Below are 26,608 nucleotides of genomic sequence, written 5' to 3'. Positions count from 1 at the left end.
AGAGTTATATATTTTGTAGTCAAGAAATTGCACCATATATAAGTGCAGATCCATTGTATTCGGCCTTTCTAGGGCTTGCTATTATTCTGATTTATAAGAGAATATCTTGCTGGGTTTTTCTCCCTCGAGTAGGAGGGTTTTCCCAGGGTAAAATACTGTGTTCATTGTTCTATGTGTTATGTTTTTCTGCTTATTGCATTTCTGATCTGAAAAGCTAACATCCCCCTCAAGATGAATTTTATGCAACCCTACTGTTTTGGTCATTTTTAAAGCTTCGATTGTGGCTTGAGCTTCGGTATCATTATTTGTTCGTTCTGCTAGCTTGGTTGCCCTAAGCGTGATGATATTTCCATCCCAGTCCCGTGCGACAAACCCAGCCCCCGAAGGACCCAGATTGCCCTTGGATGCCCCATCAAAATTGATCTTAAATCATCCAGGCTTCGGCTTTGCCCACTCCACCTCGACAGGATGATTCGAAATCGGATTAGCCCGATTAGGCCCAATCACTAATCAGATTTATATTATTATGACATATATGAGCAATCACATCAGCAGTATATGGTTAATCATGAATATGCAGAAATAGATATATAAATATTGTTACAACACTTATAATGTTTGCACCAGAAATTCATACCAAACTGCAGACGGACTGCCTGAGTATTAATATCTTAAGGAATATTAGATCCGAACCCTTCGATGGTTGAATGATTGATGAATAATTGATTAATTAAATGAATTCCTTTGATTGTATGATTTGAGGTATTGGTGAGTGATAATGTAATGAAGATTGATTTGATATATTGGTGAATGATGATTGAATGTATGCTGATTTGATAGAATGATTTCTTTATTGATTGTTGGTTGATTTGAATGATGATTGATAAGTGATAATTGAATAATTGGAATGATCTCTTAATACTTCATTGGTGAAAGGGTCACCGCCCTTCATTGCTACCTTTTAAAATAATATATTCTTTCCCAATTGTTCTCTCTTCCTCCCCTTCTCAAATGAGACCTTCTTTCCTTTATATCTTCCATTGTGAGGGAGAAGTCACACCCCTTCAACATCCATGCCCCTTGAAAGAGTCACAACCTTTCACAATCACCATCCTTTGAAAGTGCCACAACCTTTCATAATTTCTGCCGTCCTTTGAAAGAGTCACTTCCTTATTTACTTCCCATTCCTTCTTCCATTGACTCCTCCTTGATTTGCATGCTCCCTTTTTTCTTTTCTCCCCCATCTCTCCTCTCAAATGAGGTTCTCTTCTCCCGTTTATATGTCATGTTTGAGGGAGTCACAATGTTTCATTTCATGCCTTTTGACCATTCATTAACTTAGTTAAATTTTAATTATATTTAATTTTATATTTTAATTTAAATGTTATTTTTAATCTTTGTATTTTAATTTTATTATTAAATCCTATTTCAAATTGGGGACATTACACTCTCAACAATTCATCAAAATCAGAGTCCTCTAACTCTAATTCATTGCCAATATGATGGTCCATCCCATCTAACAAAACCTCAATCAATCCCTTTGGTGCCTCCTCATCAACCTGGGCAATGTCTTTGGGATCAACATCCTACCATAAAGCTAGAGTCCGCCGATACTTTGTAGTTTGATGATCTTGAAGTCGAAGAGCGCTATGCACGGCCACTAGCTTCTTCTCTTGTCTAGAGGTAAGTTTATTTCTCTCGATGGAGTGGATAAAGCCATATGTGGACGAATTTCTCCTTGCAGTAGAGGAATTGGCAACCTATGAAAGGAGGCAAGTGACACGCATCTTCAATTGTGTTGTATCCTTCTTGTGCCATGTCCACCATCCAATAGGGTCAGTTTGAGCTAATGTAGCTGTATCCAACCTTGCTTGTGGTCAATAGAACGTTGGAACATGAAGATTTGTGAAGTTAAGGAATTGTGTGCATAGTATTGAGTACTCCTCTGAATACATCTTATCAAAGCCCCTCATTAGCCCATCTAAAACCTCTTCATTGACACATGGAGGCAACCTTCCATCCCTTGGTGCATGCAAATTGGGATTTAGAGCAAAGTCTGCCTTATGAAGTGGGGTGTTCATTGTGTTCCACATCCACATCACGGCTTAATGTGTTGCTCATATAATCCAAAAGTAGGATCCTTAGCCAAAATTGTTTGCTTTATCTTTCCAAGAATGTTGTCAAATGTCTCAGATATCTCTCCAAGACTAAGAGAGCCTATATCAGCATATCTAATGAAATGTACAATAGATAAGATGAAAGAGCAAATATATCTGCAAAATGTAAACAAAAAGTTCAAAAGAATTAATGAACAAGTTAAATAACATGTTAGAAATTTCAAAAGTTGAAACATTGAACAAGAAAATTTCAGAAATTTAATGTGAAAATCAGCAATACACTTAATATTTAATAAAATCAGCAATGTCTTATCTCATAGTGGACCACCAATTGTCGTCAAGGATCTTTTGTTTCATGGCCTTTCCTTTAGTACAACTTGAATTAGGCCATTTATTCCACCATCATCAATTGTAGAGGCATATGCAACTCAAACATCTTCTCTAACAAAATGAAATAACTAGTATATCTTGTCTCAATAGGTTTGAGGAACTCCCTCTTTGAAAATATCTTGAAGAGAGCGAGGTGTGGTGGTTGCGAATGAACATTTGACTGTTTCTAGCTTCTGCCACCACTTGCTTCACTCAATCTGTATTCCTTATGTCTTTCAATGCATGAACACAACATGGAGTCCAAAAGATGTGCTTGTAGGTACCCTCCTCCATCAAACCAGCCAATTTACACACGTGCTGAATTAGTCACCAGTTGTACAACATTGAGGGCCCAACCTCTATGGCATCTCTCAATATGTTAAATTGGAAGTTTGCATCCTTATGCTTCCCTGAACAATCCATGGCTTTGAGAAAATAAGAGCTAGCAGGGCATGTGACTATGATATCGATGAGTGGCTTGGTGCTGTAGAAGTTGAGAAAGCCAACTTCATAGACCCCGAAGATCACCTGCATGCAAATAACCTGTCACAGAAAGAAGAGATGGAGACAAACAAGCAAGGGTGCTCTGAAAGCTGAAAAATGTATTCATCCAAGAGAGAGATAAATTACAATGATGAATCCTTATAAAAGGATATTGTGCAACCCTAAAAGAAACCCTAATAGGTAGACATTTAATAATTAATATAATTATTAAATGTCACAAATGCAAACTAAAGTGAAATCTTAAGAGAGGAATAAAGGTAATTTAATCAACATGATTAAATTAAAACCTTTACTCTAACACCCCCCCTTAAGATGAGCAAAAGTGCAGTTACAAACATGTGCAAGAAAGCAAAGGTAACTACAATGCAAGAAAGTAAACTTGGGTCCCGGCAACAAGGCCTGATCAGGTACCCAATTACAACCAAATCTCTGTAAAGTGGAGAAATAGAGAAAACCTCGTGGGAAAAACTCTACTCCAAAAAGAGATGAAAGAAATAAATGCACTAATAACAGAAGGATAGGAGGTGGATAACATGATACCCCCCATAGACAACTTCTATCATATAAGTACATATACAATGGTCTCCATAGGAGAAAAAGAAAGAGACTAGAAGCCCCCCCCACAATGAAGAAACTCCTGTCGCACATATGGATGCCTGAGGTAGAATCCAAAAAGAGATCCTGAAGCAGCATATAATATTCCTCCCCTTGGGAAGAAATGGATCCAAAGGACGAAGATGAAGAAACCCTGTGAAGAGAGAAGAATCAATCTGTCTCAAGATGTGTGCCATAATAGGATGCTGAAGAATCCCTCTGTCTGAACTGAAACAAAAGATGTCAAATCCAAACTGAACTGAAGACTCAAAAACTGCAACCTCTGAATGCACAGATGATGGTGGGCTAACAGCTGGAATATGGCTGTCAACAAAGAGGAGCTGAAAATCCTCAAAGTAATCCTCCAAGTCTACAATATAGGACTCTACAAACAAAGACGAAATGCCTACAAGATAAGAATCCCAAGTAGCCATGTCTGAAAGATGTATGATGTCCTGCTTAGCTGAATCAATAGGAGCCAAAGAAGAAACAATATCAAACTGATCAGGAACAAAAAGAGATGATGTTGATACATGTATAATCTCAGTCTGAAGAGTAGGAACTGTGAGACAATCCTCTGATTCATCGGAATATGTAAGGGTGTCTAAATATTGAAGTTCCTTTAAAGTATCATGATCAAAAGGTGTGTTATCTCTCCAACCAATGGGTACAAGACAATCTGAAGCAGGATCCTTTGGGAATGGAGAAAGACTGGGGTCTCCATAGATCTCCCAAAGACGTGTCCACAGTGAGTGAGGACAATCAATGCCCGATATAGCCCACACAGTGTCAGAATCAACACTAGACAAAATAACTCCTACTATGTGATTTCTAATGATATCCCAAGCTAGTGTTCCCTCTAAAGTTGCTGGTTCAGGTATGAGATCATACAAATAAGGCAAAATATTAAGCCACCTACAGTGTGTAAGTATGCCCGTTGCCCATGACTCATAATTACCCCGTTCTAGAAATACAACTGAAGGGTGAGTAGAAAAACCCATGATAACTCTTCAAATTAACAAATCTGAGACTAAATGACTTTAATACTGATAAAGCAGATCAAATAAAGCCATCCCATGCAAACAAATCATTTCCAAGTCTGAAACGTCCAAGTAAGTGACAGATGTGTGAAAACACAAAGTACTGAATAAAATGTACCTGGTATAGATTCTGGAAAAATAAATGATAGATCTGGAAAGAGCACAGAAACCCCTTTCCAACGCCTATTCGTTTGCGAAAAACGGAGTCCGTATGCAAAAGATATGGCTCCTGGAGTGCAAAAAACTTGTTCTGACTTTGATTGGCAAAAAACACTGTAAAATGGCAAAATCAGAGAAAAAGACCTGCATTAATTAGATCGGGCTCGGAACCAGCTTTCCAACGCCTATTTCCATTCGAAAATCCGAGCTAAAATGCCTGAGTTATGCCCGATTTTGTAAAAACAGCTCCAAAAAAAAACAAATGGCCCTGCAAGCCCTCAGGGGCTTAAAAAAAATGGCCCCTGGTTCGGTGGGCGACCAGGGGCTGGCGCAGGGGTGAGGTGGCGCTGTGGCGGCACGGTGGCGGCAGCGGCGGACTGGCGGCGCACGGGCGGAGCGCGGGCGGAGCGCGAGCGGCTGGCGGCGCGCAGGCGGCGGGTGGTCGCAGGGCCGCGTGGCGGTGGCCGCCGGGCTGCGCACCGGCTGCGCCTGCCGTTAAATTGGCTGCGCCCGGCGGTGCTTTAAAAAACGCGATTTTGAATTGTTTTTTTTTTTTTGAACTTTCGCCTCGGTCTGCGTGCCCTAGGGCCGTACGGCCTTGGGGCAAATTTTTTTTGCCTTCTGGAGCAACTGTGTCCAAATCGGACGAATTTTATATGGAAATAGGGGTTTTTGGGCGCTACGAGCTCAACGGTGAGGTCCGTTTGGGCTCAAAGTGCATCGAAAAAAAAAATACCCCCCTATTCCAAAATAAAAAACATAAGACAAACACAGATCTGATGCAACCAAAACCTGGATCTCAAAATCTTTCAAAAGTCTGAACAAGCTGCAACAGATCTGGCTCTGATACCATGTAGAAGTTGAGAAAGCCAACTTCACAGACCCCGAAGATCACCTGCATGCAAATACCCTGTCACAGAAAGAAGAGATGGAGACAAACAAGCAAGGGTGCTCTGAAAGCTGAAAAATGTATTCATCCAAGAGAGAGATAAATTACAATGATGAATCCTTATAAAAGGATATTGTGCAACCCTAAAAGAAACCCTAATAGGTAGACATTTAATAATTAATATAATTATTAAATGTCACAAATGCAAACTAAAGTGAAATCTTAAGAGAGGAATAAAGGTAATTTAATCAACATGATTAAATTAAAACCTTTACTCTAACAGGTGCAGGGCTCCTAACACTCCAAGCATGCAATTTTGTTTTCTTCTAAGTTTTGTGTGTTGTCTTTTATGATGTAATATTGGACCAACCATTTGGGACTCAGTAGAGCCATGGTTGAGTTGTCCAAGTTTTGATTGTGTGATTTGTGTTCAGGATGCTATCAGCCTAAGAAGTTGAAATGCTAATGTAGATCACAAGAGTAGTACTTTAGATCAGTGTTATCATGTAATAGGGGTCTATTGCATTGTGTTTAGGTCTTCTAGGATGCTTGAGGGCCTTCAGGAGCCTTGAAATGCACTTGAATGCAAAGTTGCATCTTACGTGTGAAAAAGATGTAAAAATTGCTGAGCAACATTTTGCAACTTTTTGCAAAAGTTGCATTTTTGATGATTGGAGTTGCAAAGTTGGTTCAACCAACTAAATCATCAGCACATAAGCCAAAATCTACTTCATTGTACGCGTTGGAGAATCTGGAATGCAAGAACAAGTTTGTGTTTTCAAGTAATCTTGGTTTTTCACCGTTTTTGACAATTTTTTCCTTATTTTTCATTGCTTTGTACGGTCCAGTACGGACTTGTCAGAGAAATCTCATTGCAGGGCATGAGTGATTGTTGAGTGTACTTTCTAGCAAGGTAGATTAGTAGGTTTGTTTGTGTTTGGTTGCAGAGATCTCATTCATTCTCTGAAACTAGTTGTAAAACCCTTGCATAGTAGGGTTTAGGAGCAAAATGGCTCTAACCTGAGCATCCATTGATGACACCTATTGAAATCAAGTGGAATGCTAGGTTAGGGTCTGTACATATGATTAGAGTAGGTTTTGTTGTCTTGTAGGTCTTTGTGGAGGAGCAACAATGAAACCCTAGGCTCACCGCTAGGAGTTGGTGAGTTAGGACAGCAGAAGATTTGCAAATCCTGAGCACATATGGATTGTTGGAAGACAAATCGATACATGGTTGGAAAGCCCTCTGAGTGCCCTTAAAGAATCCTCAATTTGTTTGAGCAGGTGTTTTGACGGGTGAAGGGTTTTAAAGCCATCTTTCCAAGTCACCCGAGAAGGCCAAAACCCTTGAAATTAGGACAAATTTGGTTTTCATATGTGTATGGAAAACCCATATGCAAATTTGCAATATTGTTTGTAGCCTTGAAAAGGGTATCCAAAACTGTAATTTATTTGTGGCCTTGTTTGGGAAGTTTACAAACTAAGTCCTTAAAACCGCCAAGGGAGGGTTAATTGTATTAGGCCTGTTTGTAACCGGTAGAGTCAAAGTGAGGTTGGAAAAGCTTGGCGATGGGACCAAAGGTGCTAAGACCCCCTAAAATACTTCAAAGGCACTATCTAAATGCATATTGAACCCATTGAAGGAGTTGGTGTGTTGTGATCCTTGCTGGAGTTGTTGGAGCCCTAGGAGTGGTGTGTAGAGATTGAGGTGGCAACCTCAATAGGAGGAGTTGATTGTCCAAGATCAGTGGCTATACCTTAGAGGCAAGCCAAAATGGATCAGACCTTGGAGGTCTAGATAGCAAAACCCCAATCAAGTGCCATTGGATGGGCTTGAGGAGTTAGAGGGTTGAGTAAGCCAAGCAACCAAGAAGGTAAATAGAACAAGCTCCAAGACTCTTTGCATCATGGCTGATGTCTAATATTAGTCCACCCATTACATCACAATAGAATAACCTGTCTTGATCCAAGTTTGCTTCATTTCCTCCAATAGCAAATTAACCTTGGAATACTTTTTGTCTAGGAGGGTAGTGCGTAGCTTATTATCTCCAAGGGGTATGAATGAGAGATCCAGAGAGGCTACATCTTTGATAATTTGTTTGAAATAAGAGGAACAAGTCACATGAAATGGGATGCCATGAGCAAAAAAGAAATTGGGAATGGAAGACTTTGTTGCATCCTATGCTTACACATTAAACATAGCTTTTATTGTCCCTGGCTACTCACCACAGCTAATCTTTCTCTTTCCTCTTGTGGCAATTTCACTACTACCAACTGTGGATGGCATAGGCATAGATGATTGTGCACTTGCAAAAGAATGTGCCGGCATCGTCACACCTTGAGACCTCATTTCTGCTTCCATGTGGAATCTATGAGCCTCTATCTTCTCATTCTTTTTTACTTTTGGACAAAGTTTAACTCCATGGCCTATAACACCCAATAAATGAGACTGTACTCTTGTTTAGTTGCTTCTAAATCCTTGCAAATGTGACAAAATCAAACCCTACTAGAATTTTTATCTTTGTTATCTACAATTGTAACAAGTTGGAGAAGAGGTTTTTTTTCTTAAAAGGGCTCTTTGCATATTTTTCCAAAACCTTTGAAGGGCACCAAAACGGATATGTTTGTTGTCCACTTCCACCCTCTTGCATTTGTATTTGTTTCAATTTCTTCCACTTCATTGTCACCACTACTACCTGTTGATGTGTTTTTGAGGCACATGCAAACACAAAATAAAATACCATAGGTATCTTATCCTCTCTTGAACAAAATCTCTTGGATGCTGAAGATTAGCTTAAGGATCACCCAAAAAGACTCCAAGGTTCATATATGTAGGATCACTACGTGTAGATAAAGCTTAGTTGGTCGTTGTGATTGCTGTTTCATCAAGGGGCATTTATGGTTCGAAAAGATTTCATGAAGTGATTGGCAGATGGCATGCGATGGGATTTCTTCCTAAGACTACTAAATGATTATCAAAAAATGGCAAAAGATGAAGGTTTAGAGAAATTCTAAGCTATTCTAAAATGAATGGATGAAGAAATTGTTGGCATTATGTTGTCATTGATGTCAACCGGTATGGAATGGTCACCAGTGAGTAAGTAGTGGTGACCGGTATGGGTGAAGTAAATAGGGATGTTATCCGGTATGAAGAATGGAGTGTGTAAGTAGACAGAAAAGGTATGTTACCGGTACACATGAAGTGTAGCATCTACTGGTAAAGCAGGACCACCGGCAAGCAAGCAAAGAAGCAAAGAAGAACAGAGGGATGTGATCACCGGTATACAAAGAGAAGTTTAATGCAACCGGTAAATGGACTTAGTGGATGGACCAACATGTTTGATGGAAGGCCAAGTTGATCCACCAACAGAGAAGAGGTCAGTAGGTATGAAGGTCCACCAGTGAAGTTAGGTTATACCAGTAAGATGAGTTGAACCGTTAGTAAGTCTTGGTCGGGGAAGGATGTCAAACTGACTTTGCAGTTTGAGCATAGGTGGATGTCGACAAGGATGACAGGTGGACACCAAGTGGCGAGCACGCAGAGGTCAGTGAAGTGTTCATCGACGTGATAGTTGACAACCAAGTTGGTATTAATGAAGAACCCGCAAACCATGGGACGATGGCAGGATTTTGCAGCTTGAGGGAGACAGAGTGGCAAGGTGATTGAACTGACCTTGCAGGACGATTTGATCCTTGTACTCGTTGGCTGAAGGAAACAACTGAGCCATTAAAGGTGATTGATAGAGCAACACCGAAAAGCATGTTGCAGACATCTAAAAATAGAAAACGTGCATTGGAAGGCAAGGATATGGCGGTGCTGATTGATATGATGCAAATCATCATTCCAAAAAAGCAGATCCGATCAGATTTGATACGGATTGAGTTGGTAGAGGAAAACCCTAGCGCGCCACCGTTTGAATGTTGCTTTTGGTGGGAACCCTCAAATATAAATATTTGAACTTGAGACTGAAGATGTTGATGTTGGATGTGAGTTGTGAGAGAGAAGAGAGCTTGAGCAAGAAGAGAGACTATCTGTTTGAGAGTTCCTTCACAGAAGAGTCAGAGTGTGGAGTTAGCAAGCTGAACTAGTGAGAGGCTTTAACCGGCAGAGACAGAGTAACCGGTAAACTGTTATAGTCTTAATAGTCAAGCGTACCAGTAAGGATTGAATGGTTAGGAAGGCATCCAAGTGTGGTACTGTGCAGTGTGAGGTTCAGAGAAAGAGAAGAAAGGCAGAGAGTAACTGGTATGTGATCAGAGAGAGAAATTTGATAACTGACAGTGGAAGAACCAGTGAAGAAGAGGAGGTTGATAACCGACAGACATCAGTTGATCAGGTGTTGCAGAACTCATTTGCAACTAGGTGCTATCATTGCATTAAAATTATATTTCATTATATTACATCGAGTTGGTGCTTGGTGCAGGGGTTGGTGCTCCTTGGGTTGGTGCCCTAAATCATTGTAACCTGTTGTTTCATTGTGAGGTTGGATTTCTCACCGAGGTTTTTCCCATAGTGGGTTTTCCTCGTACATTTGGTGTTGTGGGTTATGCATTTGTGTGTTTGCCCCTTTTGATATCCTCTCATATCTTACCGGTTTGATTGTTTAGTGTTTAGGTTGATAACCGGTACTCAAGGCTTGGTTTAAAAGGAAAAGATTTTAGGAATCACTGATTCACCCCCCCCTCTCAGTGGTACATTGTGTTCAACAGAAATGACACAAGTGAAACTCAAACAGTTATAGCTTTGCCATACACAAACAACTCCACTAAAACTAGTGCAATCTTCTAAGGATGTTTGGAGATTTTCAAATTACTACTAATCATAGACACCATCAATTGAATGCATATCAATGATTCAGCAATAATCGAATTTCAACACTTTCAAATGTTCTAGTTGACCACACAAGGCTCGCTTACAATCAGCAAGAAGCTAGTGGTATGAATAACGAGTTTCACAATATATTAAATGCAACATTCCATCATTTAACCTAAACACTAAAACTAACATCGGAGATTGACTTGAGATGACAAAAGAACCATGCAATAAGCTTCATGGATTGAGCAAAAACACCATAAGTTCAATGTTTTATTGATCCAATAGTCAAACAACAACAATTCCTCAATTCTTTCTCTTGTCAATATTCTAGCACTATTACTCTCTCTTCTACTCTATTGCTATTACTAACATCATTAACATTGCTACTATCTATTACAAATGAAATGAGTGGAGCCTATATAAGACTCCCAAATACAATGAAAGGCTGAGATCGAATGGAGATCAAGGGCTGAGATCTTGTTACCTAAACCCTAATTAGGGTTTGATACAAATGAAAACCCTATCTAGATAATCATCATCATGAATCAGCCAATAGGAAAATAGCATGTGCCAGCATAGAAACCGAAGAAGCATCCTCCAATAGGAATGCGAAATGCCACATGGGATCATAACAAACTATCTTCTAGAATATGGTTCCCTTTCTCACGTTCCTTTCTAGCATATTTGATGAATCTAGTCACTATCTCCTCTATCTCAGTCATCGGGATCTCAGGTAGAGATTTCGGCTGCTCTTCCATGTGCATGACTTCGTCGAAAGCTTTGACGATGGCATCTTCCCATTCAGGTTCGAGCTCTTGAATTTTACTTTCCAAGACTAAGAACTCTAGCATATCATTCATTTGCTCTTTGGTTGTCATACCATCAGTATCGTGGAAGATAACCTTAATTCTTTCTTGTAACTCCTTGGCCTCTATAACTGTCCCTGGATCAATCTTCCTTCCTAAGACAATCTGTGCTACTACCACTATCTTATCATGGATTCGGTGCATATCATCCTGAACTTGACTACATCCATTTCCAATCTCCTCAAAAATAATCTTCTTTGTGCGAAGTAGGCTACTCCACTGTTGAAGATTAGGGGTAGTTCCTTCTCTTCTTACTTTCTCCCTTGATAGGACCTCTCTTGGTGTCTTCCTTATTACTTGAAGCACTGGGAGGATAACATCTCTAGCATGAGTAAATGCTTCAGAGGCCTCTATGAGGACGTGAGTTCTCCCAAGGACCCTTATGACTGTATCGAGTGTTTGCATGATGCTCTTCATGAACTTGCTCACTCTAGTGTATGAATCCTCTATCCATGTATCCATCAATTGTGCTGAATTCCTCATTTCTCCATATGATCAACTGACTCTGCGGGAAGCAAGGGAGGTGGTGTAGCTGCTAGACTTTGATGTGTCAATGGTTGCTAAAATTGCTGGACTTAGTTCCTCCATGCACTTATCTCCTTTTCCAATCTTCTATTCTTCTCTATTTCAGCTCTCAACATGTCATGGACGACCTTCACTGAATCAGTCGCATCACCTATGGCATGCTCGGAGGTGAGTGGACCCAAGTCAATGGTCTCCATATCGTACTCATTGGCTGCAATCTCCCCTTCATATTTCTTAACTCTTGGAGTGGCTATTTGCATCTTTCTTGATCCCGAGTCGTCTCTGATCACTTTTGACATCTTTGTAGCTTTCCTCTTCTCAGTGGTTTCTTGAGTTTGGCTTAGAAGACTCGCTATGTCATATGTTTGTTCTTCTTCTTCAGCCACTATCACCTCTTGAGCTAGCCTTTCTTTTAACCACTTTGGAATAGAAGATCTCCCTTCTTGAATTTGTGCTCCTTCGTGCACTTGCTCATCTCTAGGTGGTGAAGTAGTTTCATCATTATCTTCTTCGCCTTCTTCAATCTCCTGAATGAGGTGGGTGAAATCTTCTTGTTCTTGAGATGTCTTTTCTCTGTCTTTAGCATTGTGGACTGTAGACTTAGCTGATTCATTGGCTCCTTGACTCAACTCTTTTTCCATCCTTAGTTCTTCTGGTTTGGAAGGAGGATGATTCGCACTTGATTTATGCTTCTTCTTTGCGGGTTCCTTTTCACCATGATCTTCCTTCCTCTTTGATCTTCTTGAATGAGATGGTTGGGGTGCTCTGCCACTAGCACTAGCTTCATCTTCTTCTCCCTTTTCTTCCAAGTGGAATGTTGGTGTTATATTTTGCTCCTTCAACTTTTGGTGTTGCACATCTACCCATATGCGAGTATACTCCAAGGCTGGCTTCATTAACACCTTCAAATCATCAATCTCCAAATCTGCCCATTTGAATTTGACCTCCTTGTCTTCTTTGGCGTAGGCTCCTTGAAGATATCTACCACTATCTTGAACTTGATCGGCTACATGAAACAACTTGCCTTCCCTCATGAAATCGAGGGGTAGCCTAGAATACATCTTCTTTTTCACCTCTATATCATTTTGAATATTCATCCAATAATCTTCAAGATGCCATCGATGCCTGTTTTTCCTTCCCAAAACTTCCTTCACCTTGCCATATGGATCAAAGCACTCTCTCATTGTGAATAGCTTGAGTGAATGAAGTGCTAACTCTCGCTCGACATCTTCGGCTGCATGAATGGATGGGCATGACTCAATGGAATCTCCAAGTGTAATGGGAAAAAAAACACCGGCTCCATGCTTATGTCTATATGCTTTGATGTATGCCAATAACTGTCTCACCACCTTGAGTAGCACCACCCTATTCGTTTGGTATCGCGGCAACATGTAGGGAGGAACGAGAGATTCTTGAACTCTAATGTAGGTGAACTTCGGGAACTAGATGAACCATGCACCATGTTGCTCTACCAACGCCTGCGCTCCTGGAGAGTCTCTTTGTTGGGATCCACCTCGGAACTGTCTTGTGATATGCATAGTGAATGCATCATTCACCCTCCTGTAGTGTTGTTTTGGTGGATGTTTGAGCTGCAGATAACAATCAGACACCTTGACCTCTCTAGGTCTCCTTCCAACTATGCCTGTATACATGAGTCATGGAGACTCAAAATTTCTTGCAATGGAGTATATGACGTAAGAGCTCATATAGGACATCCTGGTGCGCATCAGCCTCCTTAATTGCTTATCAATGCTGTTGCTAATGAGTCTTGCCCAATTGATCGCCTTCTTGTCGCGGGTGATAGTCTCATGTAGTAGAACATCCATTCCTCAAAGTACGAAGCCTCAGGTGCACCTACCAATCAATGGAGCAAGGTGATGAAGTCTCTATATTCATCATTGAAGTATATCCTGTGCAGTCTATCAGGCCATCTGCTTCTTCCTCCTCTACTCTTCTTCAACCAAAATTTGTCGATGATCTTCACGCAAGCATCAGGGTCATCGTCGTAGGCTGATTTAGCTCCTTCCAAGGTTTATGTAGATCATTTCCTTGGGCTCGGGTAGATGGAATGTCTCGCTGATTGCTGTCTCCGAGAAATATGCGAGCACCTTCCCATCCTTCGCCATAATTCTCCTTGATTCAGAGTCATAGTGCTGAGCACACTCTACGATGAGCTCATAGCATTGCACCACGGGAGGAAAGACAGCGGCGTTTATGAGTCCACTTTCAATCATCTTCTTGGCTGTCACTGTAGGTTCGTTGATGTATGATGGGTGGCGAAACTTCTTGGTATCGAACTTGCCAAGATTAGTGTGTCCAACTTTGCTCCAATTTGACGTGATCCTGCTCTCGAATGCGCTCCCCTTCATATCTTCCTTGATGAGCGCTTGGTGCGAGAGAGTCTTGTTTTGTTTGGGAGCCGCCATCTTTCACCTATAAGAGATGTGTAAGTTAGACTCGTGGTGAAAGGTAGGTGAAATGAAAATTCAAATCATTTTTCTTAATGAATATGAGTTTAATGACTGAACAAGATTGATTTTGTGGTTAATGTAGATCTGATTCAATGAAATTCAATCAAAATTAACTATAATCAGACCTAAGATGACTTTTCTATCAAGCAAAATGCTATACTTCACCTCAGATTTTACTGATTTCACCTTGCGTGAAGACTAATGATGATAAAAAAATCTGCAAGAGCTGGGTGAAGATGAACAAATTCGCCCTCCAAAAGATGAACTTGCTGATCTTTGGGGTCAGTCTGCTGTAGGTATTTGCTCTCTCAGATAAAATTCACTGATTATTACCCTTGAACCTGCAACTTGAATGGTTGAATTCACTTTGATAATGATTGAATTCTCCTTCCCTAATGAACTTCGCTATCTTGAACTTAGAATTCGCTAATTGCTGATGATGATTAAAATTTGCTGTTCTGCTCTTGATTCTGCTAATCAGAGATGTTTTAATTTGAAGTGCTGTTGAAATGAGGATTTCAAACTTACCTTTATAGGTGCCTAAGGTGAATGGATGTGTCTTTTACCCTAAGGTTGACTTGTCTAATAAGAATAAAATTAAATTTGGTTTCATTCTTGCTTGTCGACTTGAATGTTTTGAATTTTCGAATTATATCAAGGGCGCCAAAGTGTTATTGTTAATCTTCTTTCAACGTGCAACACTTAAGGTTATTTACCAACATAAGAAAAAGTTCGCTCCAAATCACTTATACATGAAGCTCGCTCAGAATCCTTCAAACCTGAAGTTCGCTCCATCACTCCAACTCATGAAGTTGTCTTAAATGTGAAATCCGCTCCAAAAGTCTCCAACCTGAAGTTCGCTCCAAACTGTGAGATCATGAAGTAAGGATTTCGCTTGAAAAGTTGGATGCATGAAGGTGATATTCTTGAATTTGCTTCATTCCTTTGATTCTCATCTTTACCTACGAAGGCTTGAGGATGTAATTTGCTCCAATCTCTCTATTCATGAATTTCGCTCCTAATCATCAACTCATGAAGTTCAAGTTCGCTCCAAGGGGTGAAATCGTGAAGTTCACTTCAAAATGACAACTCATGAAGTTCGCTCCAAAACACAAAGTCATGAAGTTCGTTTGGCATTGCATCTAATCAAGGCGATTATCCTTCATTTCTTATTCAACTTCGCTCATGTAGGATTGCTTGTGCATGCTCATTGATGAAATTCGCTCCAAGAAGTGAAGTCATGAAGTTCGCTCCAAAAAGGCAACTCTTGAAGTAGGAATTTCGCTCCAAAAGCTCAAGTCATGAAGTAAGAAATTTCGCTCTTATAGGCAAAGGCATGAAGTTGTAATTTTGCTCCACTTGCCACTCATGAAGTTGTGAATTTCGCTCCTAACCATCAACTCATGAAGTTCAAGTTCGCTCCAAGGGGTGAAATCATGAAGTTCGCTCCAAGATGACAACTCATGAAGTTCGCTCTAAGATGCTAACTCATGAAGTTTGCTACAAGATGCTAACTCCTGAAGTTCGCTTGTGAATGCTTGAACATGAAGCGAGTGATTCTAAATTTCTTTCACATCCATATCTTCCATTTTGCTTGTGAAGCCTTGAAGGTGAAATTCGCTCCAATACCTAAACTCATGAAGTTCGCTTGAGATCATCTACTCATGAAGTTAGGAATTTGCTCCAAAAGGTGAAGTCATGAAGTAGGAATTTCGCTCCACTTGCTCAAATCATGAAGTATGAATTGCGCTCCTCTACATGAAGTCATGAAGTAAGGATTCTGCTCCAAGGAGGCAAGTCATGAAGTAGGAATTTTGATTCAAATGCTGAACTCATGAAACTTGCTCTTGAGTGTTCGATCATGAAGTAGGCAATTTCTCTCATTCTTCCATTTCCAACATGAAGAAGCTCGCTCCAAATCTCCCAAGCATGAAATTTGCTCCAAAGTAGCAACTCTTGAAGTATGAATTTCGCTCCAAAGTAGCAACTCCTGAAGTTCATTCATGAACACTTGAACATGAAGTAAGTGTTTGTAAATTTCTTTCATCTCCTTATCTTCCATTTCGCTTGTGAAGCCTTGAAGGTGAAATTCACTCGAGTCTCCTCCTTCATGAAGTTCGCTCCAAACCTCTCACACCTGAAGTTCACTCCAAATCCTTGAAACCTGAAGTTCGCTTCAAACTGTGAAGTCATGAATTTAAAACCTAACGAGGACTTATAGATGAGGCAGATTACAAATGAGCTCTACTTCATTGCACAAGATTTCAATCCTTGGAATAATTCATTCAATTGCTCACACTCAAACTTACACCAATTCTCAAGCAAAAGACTCAAGGAAAATTCACTCATCTATCACTCAACATGAAATGGGCAACTTCAATGAACTCCTCAACTAGGCTTTTAATCAACTGACATGATATGCAAACCTTATAAACTCACTCATTTCATCCTTAAGAGGAGAGAGGGGCTAGACTAAGCAACTAGAACTCAAAAAAAAGGGGGGTCCCCATTTTGATGGGGCGATGTGTGAAATGGTCACAACACTACCATCATTCTCACTACTACTCATGTTGTTTTTTTGATATTTAACGCAACTTTAAACTGAAAAATGAATAAAAAAAATCAGACATTTCATGCTTCAAACTTTGAAAAAAATAAAGTAAAAGGATAAGTGACTTACCTCTTTGAAGAAATCGCAGTCCCACTACCAATGATTCTATAGATACTCTCTCTTTTGCATCTGCTCCTTCAATCTCTGCAATTTTTTTTCTTCCTTCAAACCCTACTGTACCTCTTTTAGTTTTCACAAACAAAAGTTGTAATGAAACAAAATGAAGCCCTTTCCCTCTATTAGGGTGAGCCGGGACTTGGGAGCCCACATTGCAAATAAAAAAATGTTTTTTTAAAGTTTTTTTTTCTTTTTTCTTTTTGTTTTAAATTTGGGCTTTACACCGGGGATGGTTGAGCGTCCCCACAGACATCCCTGACCATCCCAGGGATAGCCAACCACCCCTGACGTAAAAGCCCAAATGTCTCCAGTCAAAGAATACATTTCCCTGATTTTTTGGGCAGAAAGGGGATAGTGTGGGGATGCCCTGGAAATGGGTATGGGTAAAAAAAACCTGGAGATGCGTCCCCGAGTTTCTTAATTTGAAAAACATGGTATAGAGGTCCTTGGAGATGACTATTTTTTCAATTGATTGATAAAATTTCAATGCATGCATGCATCTTAAGCTTGAAAATTATTTCTCTTCATTCTCTTATGTCTTAGGGATTTAATAAGAAAATTTTATACTATCAAAATATCATGTAAACTTCTATATAAAAAAATAGAAATTTACAAGCTTATCAGTGTATTTGTTTAGTTCTTTTAGCTTTGTCAACCACATATTAGCACTCTAAGAAAATTGAGTGTAATTTATATCATATATCTTAGAAACCTCTATATGAAGTTTCCCAATTTTCAAGGGATGCTTGTAGATGTATAGAGACACAAAGGAACTTCATCTGAAGTCTTTTAATGTATGGAGATATCTCCATACGAGTTTCCAAGACGGGGATGCATTTCCAGTATGGGAAATGAGTACTAAGGGTTAGGGTACAAGTCCCATGGCAACTATGGTTCAAGCCTTCAAGGCAACCTTTTTAGTGATTAAATCAAAAAAAGATATTCTAGGAAAATAATATTCATCTTTGATTTGGAGAGTTGGACATATCATATAGAAACCCAATTTGGGAAGGATTATTATCTTATGATTATCCCCTCAACCATCCTGTGCCAACAAGGACTGTGTGTAGACTGATGTTTTTAACCAATCCAGACTGGTTTATCTTGTCGTCATCCAATACTAATACTATCTATGCTGTTCCAGGAAAATCATGCTGTATGCAATTTCAAAGCTAAGACTCCAAGCTGTGCCAATCTAGGTAGAGCCCAATGTACGAATTCTTTGAGAACATTCAGAAAATTTCAATGCAGTGTGCTGGATATACAATGCCCAATGCAATCTGAATTTTGAGAACATTCCTAAAATTTCAAATATGGAAAGGCCAAACATTAGTTAGATTCCCAAGGAGTAGATCAAAGGTTTAACAATCTGAAATTTGAAAACATAGAGAAAATTCAAAATTTCAGTTATAGGAAGGCTTGATTGTTAGGTGCTAATACCAATTAATATGATGATATTGCTGATTGTGTTTCTCTGTGCTTTAATTACATTGGAGAAGACTATATATAGATAAAAACATTATGACATCATTCAGTGTTCCTAGCTATCTAGCTAGTTTTTATTTATTTTCATCCACCCTTTACTGCTGTTCCAACTGTCTATCTACTTTTTAATTTGTTGCTATCTACTCATAGCTGTACTGGCTGCCCACCTACCTTTTCATTTATCTCAAGTCATCTTTTAGAGATGTTCCAACTGTCAACTACTCTACTTCTAGGCTACATATTCAGCTGGGCTACTTTTACTCGTTTCTATCAGTTCACTTGCATATGGACTATAGTTAGCTTTCTAACTACATGGGATGTCCTCATCACCATTCTTGAACACAACCCCATCCAGCTGGCCATGAAGAGCAACTAATTGAATTTCCAAACCTTGACCTTGATGGTCCTTGGTAGCAACGATCCCAAACAAGTTGTTAATGTGACAATACATGAAAGTAAAGGAGAAGATCAATGAGATACATATTTTCTCCCATTAAGAAAAACAAAGGTTTTAAGGCCTTAAGGACAATTTTGGCTATGTATCTCCCACACTTCAGCAGAATCTTAGCTTTCATGTTTTGGAGCAGGTTATTGAATTTATTTTTGTTAGCGAATTTGACAATGTAAAGGTTTGACTTTGAACACCCAGTGCTCTCACCACAAATGCCAACAAGATTCCTAATGAAGGCATATATAGGACCAAGGTTCAAATGTTAAAATAGAACCACTACAAGCCTTAAAGATAAAATACAAACTTCATTACTTTGGAGAACATGTAAAGTTTGTGACTTTATCATCATAGCTGTGGTAAGGAATAGTGGAGGAAGATCCCAACATAACTTGGCCTGTGCATTTCAATGAAGGCATTGACTGATTTAACATGTCAATCAAGCTTATGCAGATTGACGTTACTGATTTGGCCCAGTATTGCCATGGGATATAAAATTGTACTATGCCAGAGTGATGCTTCCATCTTAATGAATTAAGCAGCTATATCATTCTTGTTTACAGGGAAACATGTAAGGACAAAGTGCATAAGCGTGCTCTGATATCTTTGACCAAGTTAGAGTATAATTCATTGGAAGATTATGAGCAGACCTCTAAAAGAAAGTCTGGGAGTTTGAGAATCTGTTTCCAGAATGAGGTTATCAAGCCTAGTGTTATCTTTATTCTTGGACCTTGCGTTCTGCCTCATGCTTCAGCAATATTATTAGGTTTCACAATGGACCAGCGGGGGTTTGAACCTAGCCGTCACACTATGGGATGAACCCCAAATATATATAAATTCCTAAAATACAGAAAAGTATATAATTTGTTAAATAGTATATTTAAATATTATATAATTTTAAATTTATTTATATGATTGAATTAAAATAGTAAAACTAAATATGATATATTATGTTATTAAATATATAGTCTATATAGAATATTTATTTGTAATCTAATAATATTAAATATATTGAATCATTGATATTCTATTGAATAGATAGTGCACAATACTTCAATTTTTATTGTGTTTTTTCAGCATCTCTCTCTCTCTCTCTTTATATATATAATATAATATGTTTGTTTAGTAATTTTCTCCTATATCTGATTTTCTTATTTAGATGGATCTTGAACAACACTAAAATAACATTTATCCATGAAATCTAATGTAACACAGATCACATACTAACATAACAACATTTACCATATTGCTAAATTGCAGGGTATTTTGCAATGTGAAATACTCTTCTTGATAGAATACTCTCCTATGTGGACAAAGTTTTGGTTCTTGTGTAGAGTATGATATTTCTCAAGGCATAGCTTGAAAGTATTACTTATGTGGATTTTTATGATTCAATTTTTCTGCAAATTGTTTGATGTATATTGTGTTCTGTGTTGCCAGAGAAGATGTTATTTCTAGCTTCACTGCCTCTACTTTTACTTTTTATGTTAATTCCTTATTCCTTTCATGGTATACTTGTACAAGAAGTTCAAATTGTTTTACACGTATGAAAAAAAGGTGCATTTATGGATGCCTGACATTTTTATTATGCCACTTGAACAGGTAGAGAGTCAAAAAGAGGAGGTGATTTTTGATCTTTTGCATTCGGCAGCATTCTTTCAATCTCCACTAGGGAGAACTATTTTGGGACCTGCAGAAAACATTAGGACTATATCCAGAAAAGACTTGCACCAGTATATCTCTACCCATTACTCTGGTCCTAGAATGGTATACTCTTTGTCCTTGTAGCCTTATTTGCACATAACTACTGCCATTTTATACTGTGCTAGAATGGGATGACTGGTTATATTTGCTAATGTCTTCTCTTTATGAAATAGTGTTTTTTTGCTAATATTTAAAGGGTGTTTGTTTTCTCTTTCTGAAATATAGATATTTTTTTGATTGGCAAGTCTGGGGAACCTGTTGTGACCATTTCACACATCGCCCCATTAGAATGGGGACCCTCTTTTTTTGCCTTAGGTTTTGCTTTCTCTTTGCTTGTTTTTTCTCTTTGCTTTTAGGGTTTTGAGTGAGTGAGTGGTTTGCTTGGGTTGGCTAGATTAGGGCTAAACCTTGGGAGCTCGTTTTAGGGTTTCTTTCAAGCTAAGTCTAGTCTTGTTTAGGGAGGTTGTTAGCCGTCTGCCTGAAGCCTCAAGATTGTCAGAATGAACGATGCCTTTCAAGAGAGTTAAGTTGGTTAGATCAAGGAACAGGGAGAATAGGTCTCAGGTCAGGTCTAGATTGAAAGAGGGTTTTTCTTGTCAGGGTCCTATTTGTTTCCCTGTCTAAGTCAATTGAGCAGAGCCAGTGAAGAAAAGGAGGTGGTTTGATTAAGTTTGATGGAGGATGAAGCGAATCAAGGTAACATCTAGCCTGGAAATGTCAAAATCGCTCCTGACCCTTCCAGAGGGTCCAGGGCGAAAATCATTGTAAACCTCTTTTTCTCCTCATTTTTGACTAAGTGATGCTTTCTAGGGTATGTTTGGGGGTGAATTGATATGTTCTTGCCTGGAGGGGGATTTGATTGATTTTTGAAGAGCAAGATGATGCCTGAAAGAGGAATTTCGCTCCTGACCCTTCCAAAGGGTCCAGAGCGAATTTCATCCTAAACACTATTTTTTTGCCTTGGATAGACTTGCAATCCTGTTCCTAGCCTAGAAAATGATCTAACTTTGCCTTGTGAGGTGGTTTGAAACTTGAAGACTGAGCAATTTGGCTTGGAATGGAGATTTCGCTCCTAACCCTTCCAGAAGGTCCAGAGTGAAAATCTTATTAGAGCTTATTTTTCACTAACTTTGGCTAAGTTTTGATGTGCAGGGTATCTTGGAGGGAGGATTGGACGTTCCTGTCACATTTGAAGATTTGGAAGCTTGCAAAATGAAAGATTTTGGACAAGAAGGGAAATTTCGCTCCTGACCCTTCCAGGGGGTCCAGAGCGAAATTCCCAAAAACTCTTATTATGCAGTGTAGAAGGTCAAGTTTTGGGCATGAATGAAACGAGAATAACTTTCTTTTGCTTCCTGAAGATGTTTTAACTTGGAAAGTGAAGGATTTTGCCCAAAAGAAGAATTTTCACTCCTGACCCTTCCAGAGGGTCCAGGGCGAAAATTCCTCAATCACCTATTTTTCTTGCAAAATCAAGTCACTCTTTGGTTTTTATGGTTTGGATGAGAGAGGAGTAGTGTTTTCTTCCTTTGAGAGGTGAATTCAACTTGAACTGATGATGGAATAGGCCTAAAACCTAAAATCGCTCCTCACCCTTCCAAAGGGTCCAGGGTGAAAATCTCTATAGGAGACATTTCTTGCTCAGTTTGGTCGAATTGAAGTGTCAAAGGCATGATGAAAGGAAGAATGAGCATGTTGAAAACCTTGGACATGTTTAGAAATGAAGAAAATGAAGGATTTTGGCTAGGAAAGGCAATTTCGCTCCTGACCCTTCCAAAGGGTCCAGAGCGAAATTCCTTATAAACACATTTTTTAGCCTTTCTTGGATATGAAACCTTAATCCTAGCATGATGAAACATGAAATCCCACTTGGCAAAGAAGTTTTAAGGTGAAAAATGAAGATTTTTGGTCAAGGTTGTAATTTTCGGTCCCTGACCCTTCCAGAGGGTCCAGAGCGAATTTCCTCAAAATCACCTTTTGATATCAAATTTTGCTAAGCCAAGTATGGGATAAGGTGAAACACAGAAAGAATTGACCCTGGGAGTAAATTGAGATTGCAAGAAATCATCAAAAAATGAAGGAATTGAGCCAAATGGTGAATTTCGCTCTTGACCCTTCCAAAGGGTCCAGAGCGAAATTCCTAAAAACATCTATTTTCTTGCAAGGTCAAGGCAACTTTTTAGTTTTTATGGCTTGAATGGGTGTGAGGAAGTGTGTTTTGCCTTTTGAAGATGATTGAGATTGTCAAGAGGAAGCAATTAAGCCTAGAACTTGATTTTCGCTTCTGACCCTTCCAAAGGGTCTAGAGCGAAAATCCTCAAAACTATCCTTTCGTCCAAAGTTTGGGCAAAGTTAAGCTTAGACAGGCGTGTGAGAAGACATTTGAATTGCCTTGAAGTGGAATTGGAATGCTAAGAATGCAAATTTTGAAGCCAAGAGGGAAATTCGCTCCTGACCCTTCCAGAGGGTCCAAGGCGAAATTTCCAAATCCTCCTATTTTCCTTGCAGTTCAAGATTAGATTGTGGTTTTCAGGACTTAGAGGAGTAAGGCGTGATGTTCTATGCCTTGGAAATGATTTGAAGTTGAAAGGATGAAGGAATTGCCCTAAAACCTAAAAATCACTCCTGACCCTTCCAGAGGGTCCAGGGCGAAAATCCTAAAACCAACATGTTCCTTTCAAGAAGGCAAGACTAGACCAAGGTAGAAAAGGCCTTTGAGACCACTTGTGAGTAGATGTTTGTTTCAAAATTTGATGATTCTAGGTCAGAGAAGGAAAATCGCTCCTGACCGTTCCAGAGGGTCCAGGGCAAAAATCTCAAAATCCCCTATTTTGCCTTGTAAGAACAAACCAAGCTTGGGTGGAGTGAATGAAGAAGACCATTGCCTAGCTTTGAGTGAAGGATTCAAGACAAAATGATGAAGGAGTAAGCCTGCAAGAAAAATCGCTCCTGACCCTTCCAGAGGGTCCAGGGCGAAAAACCCTAAAAGTCACCTTTTCCTCCAAAATTCAAGTAAAACTAAGCCTGGACTTCAGTGAAAGAACCCATTTGAAATGCATTGGAGAGGTTTTGGACCTTCAAAAATAAGAATTTTGAGCTCAAGAGAGAATTTCGCTCCTGACCCTTCTAGAGGGTCTAGAGTGAAATTCCCAAAAATGCAATATTTCCTTCAAAGTTTTGATGAGCTAACCCAGTGATGGAGAGAAATGAACCCTGGAGATTGCCTTGGAGGAGTTTAATGATCAAACTAAGGTGAATTTTGGCGTAAAATGTAAAAATTGCTCCTGACTCTTCCAGAGGGTCCAGGGCGAAATTCACATTTTCACCTAATTTCCTCATGAAAAATAATAAAAATTCGAAATGCAAGACTTTGATTAGGTCAAAGCAAACATGAGCTCACCTTCCAGGAGATTTTGGAATCAAGAAATGAGATATTCAGGACCTAATTGGAAAAATCGCTCCTGACCCTTCCGGAGGGTCCAGGGCGAAATCATCAAAAACCTATCATTCAACCTTGATTGATTAAGTTTAGGGATTGTAAAGGCAAAGACATGGAAATTTGCAAATATAGGTTGAGAAAATTTCAATTTCATCAAGAGAACAAGCATGGATAAGGGGTTCAAACAAGTCTTGAAGTGAATCTAGACCTTCATCACTTTAAATATTTCAAAGCCTAAAGAGAAAGGAAGCTTCATTAAGCCTCAATCAAACCTCCATATTCCCAAATTTTCACCAAATTTGCCAAAATTAAGACATTTGGGGAGGTTAGATCAAATTTGCATGAATTAAGGCCTTTACCATTTAATTAATTAATTTTTAAAGCCTTAAAGCAAATATAAAATCCACCTTGGAGGCCTTGAAATCAATTTTAAAATTTTAAAAAATAAAAGGTGAGCGCTCAAGTTCATTTCTTTGCTTTTACAAGCAAGTCGGCCTCCTTTTAAGTGAGATTTTATCTTATTTTATTGCTAAATACCTAAGTCGGCCTCATGAGGATTAGGTTGAGCGCCCTATTTAAGGGAGATGCTTTATGGTGAATTCAAATCATTCATTCATTCCTTCTTATGCGAATTTGAGGAGCAGATTGGAGGAGCGAATTCTAGCAGATTGGAGGCAAATTTTTGCTAAGTGTTGGAGGTTAGTGGAAGCCGAACTTCTTTTGAAGGTTAATCAAGACATAATTCATCTAAAGGGAGACCAAAATCCAATCCTTATCCAGCAAAATCTGATCTTCTTTCTTCCATTTTCCAAGGTTCATAGTTAAGCATTCAAGAGGAAGGTATGAAGAATCCCTTTTGAAGTTCTTATTCAAGACTTGTTTTGATTTTCATAGCAATTTTTTAAAGTCTAAGTCTTGAAAATCTAATTTTCATTCATAATTAATTTGAGGAATCATGTCATTTTCAAATTAATGTTTTGAATTATTCCCTTGGAAGGTCTTAAATTCTATGCTTTAAGGTATGATGCTTAAAGACTAATTTTAAATTTTTGTGTAGGCATCAAATGACGACCCCCAAAGCCGGAGGATCTACTAGTCGGCAGGCTCTCATCAAGGAAGATCAGAGGAGCGACGAATTGGAGACCAGGATCGTGTCCAAGTGGAATAATATCGGAGACACCAATTTAGGAAACTTCAATGTGAAGAAGTTTCGAGAGGTTCCCTACATTGGCAAGCCATCACCTGTTGCAAGGAGGATAATTGAGAGTGGCATCATCAAGGCTGCAGGTTTCCCTCCCGCAGTCAAGTGTCATGAGTTGACGATCGAGTGGGCCCGCCACTATGACTCACAATCAAGGACGATCGTAACCAAAGATAGGAACATCTTAGCCTACCTTTCAGAGGAAGCTATAGGCGAAGCTCTACATCTTCCGGACCATAAAGATATGATCTACAAGAGCTTGGAAGGAGCAAGGTCGATCTACGAAGATGACCCTGAGTCTTGTTTGAACTTCATCAATAAGAATTGGTTGCTCAAAAGTCGGCCTCGCCTGAACAAGATTCCCAATACACCACATAGGATTGACTTCCAGGAGGAATACAGGGACTTGATAACTTTGCTCAATCGAGTTACAAGTGCTTCTCAAGCCGCCTTCTTCGACAAGTGGATGTTCTTCTTCATACAAGCAATAGTCCAAGGAAAAGGAATGCTCTATTGGGCCAGAATCATTAGCAATTGTCTGGACGTACAGTTGAGAAGGCTAAGACCCACCAAATCATTCCACATGAGCTCATATGTTATATATGCCTTGATCAGGAGTTTCGAGTATGCAGGGCTACCTCACAGAGGAGTGATTGGAAGAGGACCCGAAGAAATAAGAGTTTGTGATTCTTATGTTCATCTGCATCATCCGCCTAGAAGTGACTACAAGTTAGTCAATGACACCTTCACGATGAACATTACCAGGATATTGCAAGGTGGGATTCACAATTGACTGTCTGTGGATGCACAAGAGCTTGTGAAGAAGTATAGTGCATGGTTCATTCAGTTTCAAAAAATTCACATACATCAGAGTTCATGGGTGTCCTTCACCTCCCTACATTTTGCCAAGGTATCCAACAGACAGGATAGTACTACTTGAGGTGACTAGACAGTTGGTAGCTTATGCGAAGGCATCCAGACACAAGCATGGAAATGGAATTCCTGTGCCCATCATACTAGGGAATTCAGTTGAAGTGTGTCCTAATACTCAAGCCGCGAAAGATGTAGAAAAGGAATTATCTTTATACTCATTCACATCCTTTGCCTCGCGAGAGAATTTTGATCCTCATGGTTATATGGAGGAGACAATCGGCAGGAAGTACAAGCATGAGTTTCAGGTGGAGGACTTTTGGATGAATCTCCCAGGTGATTTACAGGTCAAAAGAAAGATGCATTCCAGGCTACCCTTAGAT

The 26,608-nt window shown here is 39.3% G+C and overlaps 1 protein-coding gene across 1 annotated transcript in view; it reads left to right on the top strand.

Annotated features, from left to right (window-relative positions):
* LOC131026839 (probable mitochondrial-processing peptidase subunit beta, mitochondrial) overlaps positions 1-26,608 on the top strand; it is a 58,752-nt gene that overhangs the window by 5,951 nt on the left and 26,193 nt on the right. The window contains exon 2 of the mRNA XM_057956829.2: positions 20,614-20,778. Within this exon, the coding sequence (XP_057812812.1) occupies positions 20,614-20,778 (165 nt within the window). The remainder of the gene's footprint in view (positions 1-20,613; positions 20,779-26,608) is intronic.

Source organism: Cryptomeria japonica, chromosome 1 (assembly GCF_030272615.1).
Source record: "Cryptomeria japonica chromosome 1, Sugi_1.0, whole genome shotgun sequence".
NCBI classification, from domain to species: Eukaryota; Viridiplantae; Streptophyta; class Pinopsida; order Cupressales; family Cupressaceae; genus Cryptomeria; species Cryptomeria japonica.
The sequence above is the reverse complement of the archived record's forward strand: the minus strand, read 5'-3'. Positions and strand labels throughout refer to the sequence as shown.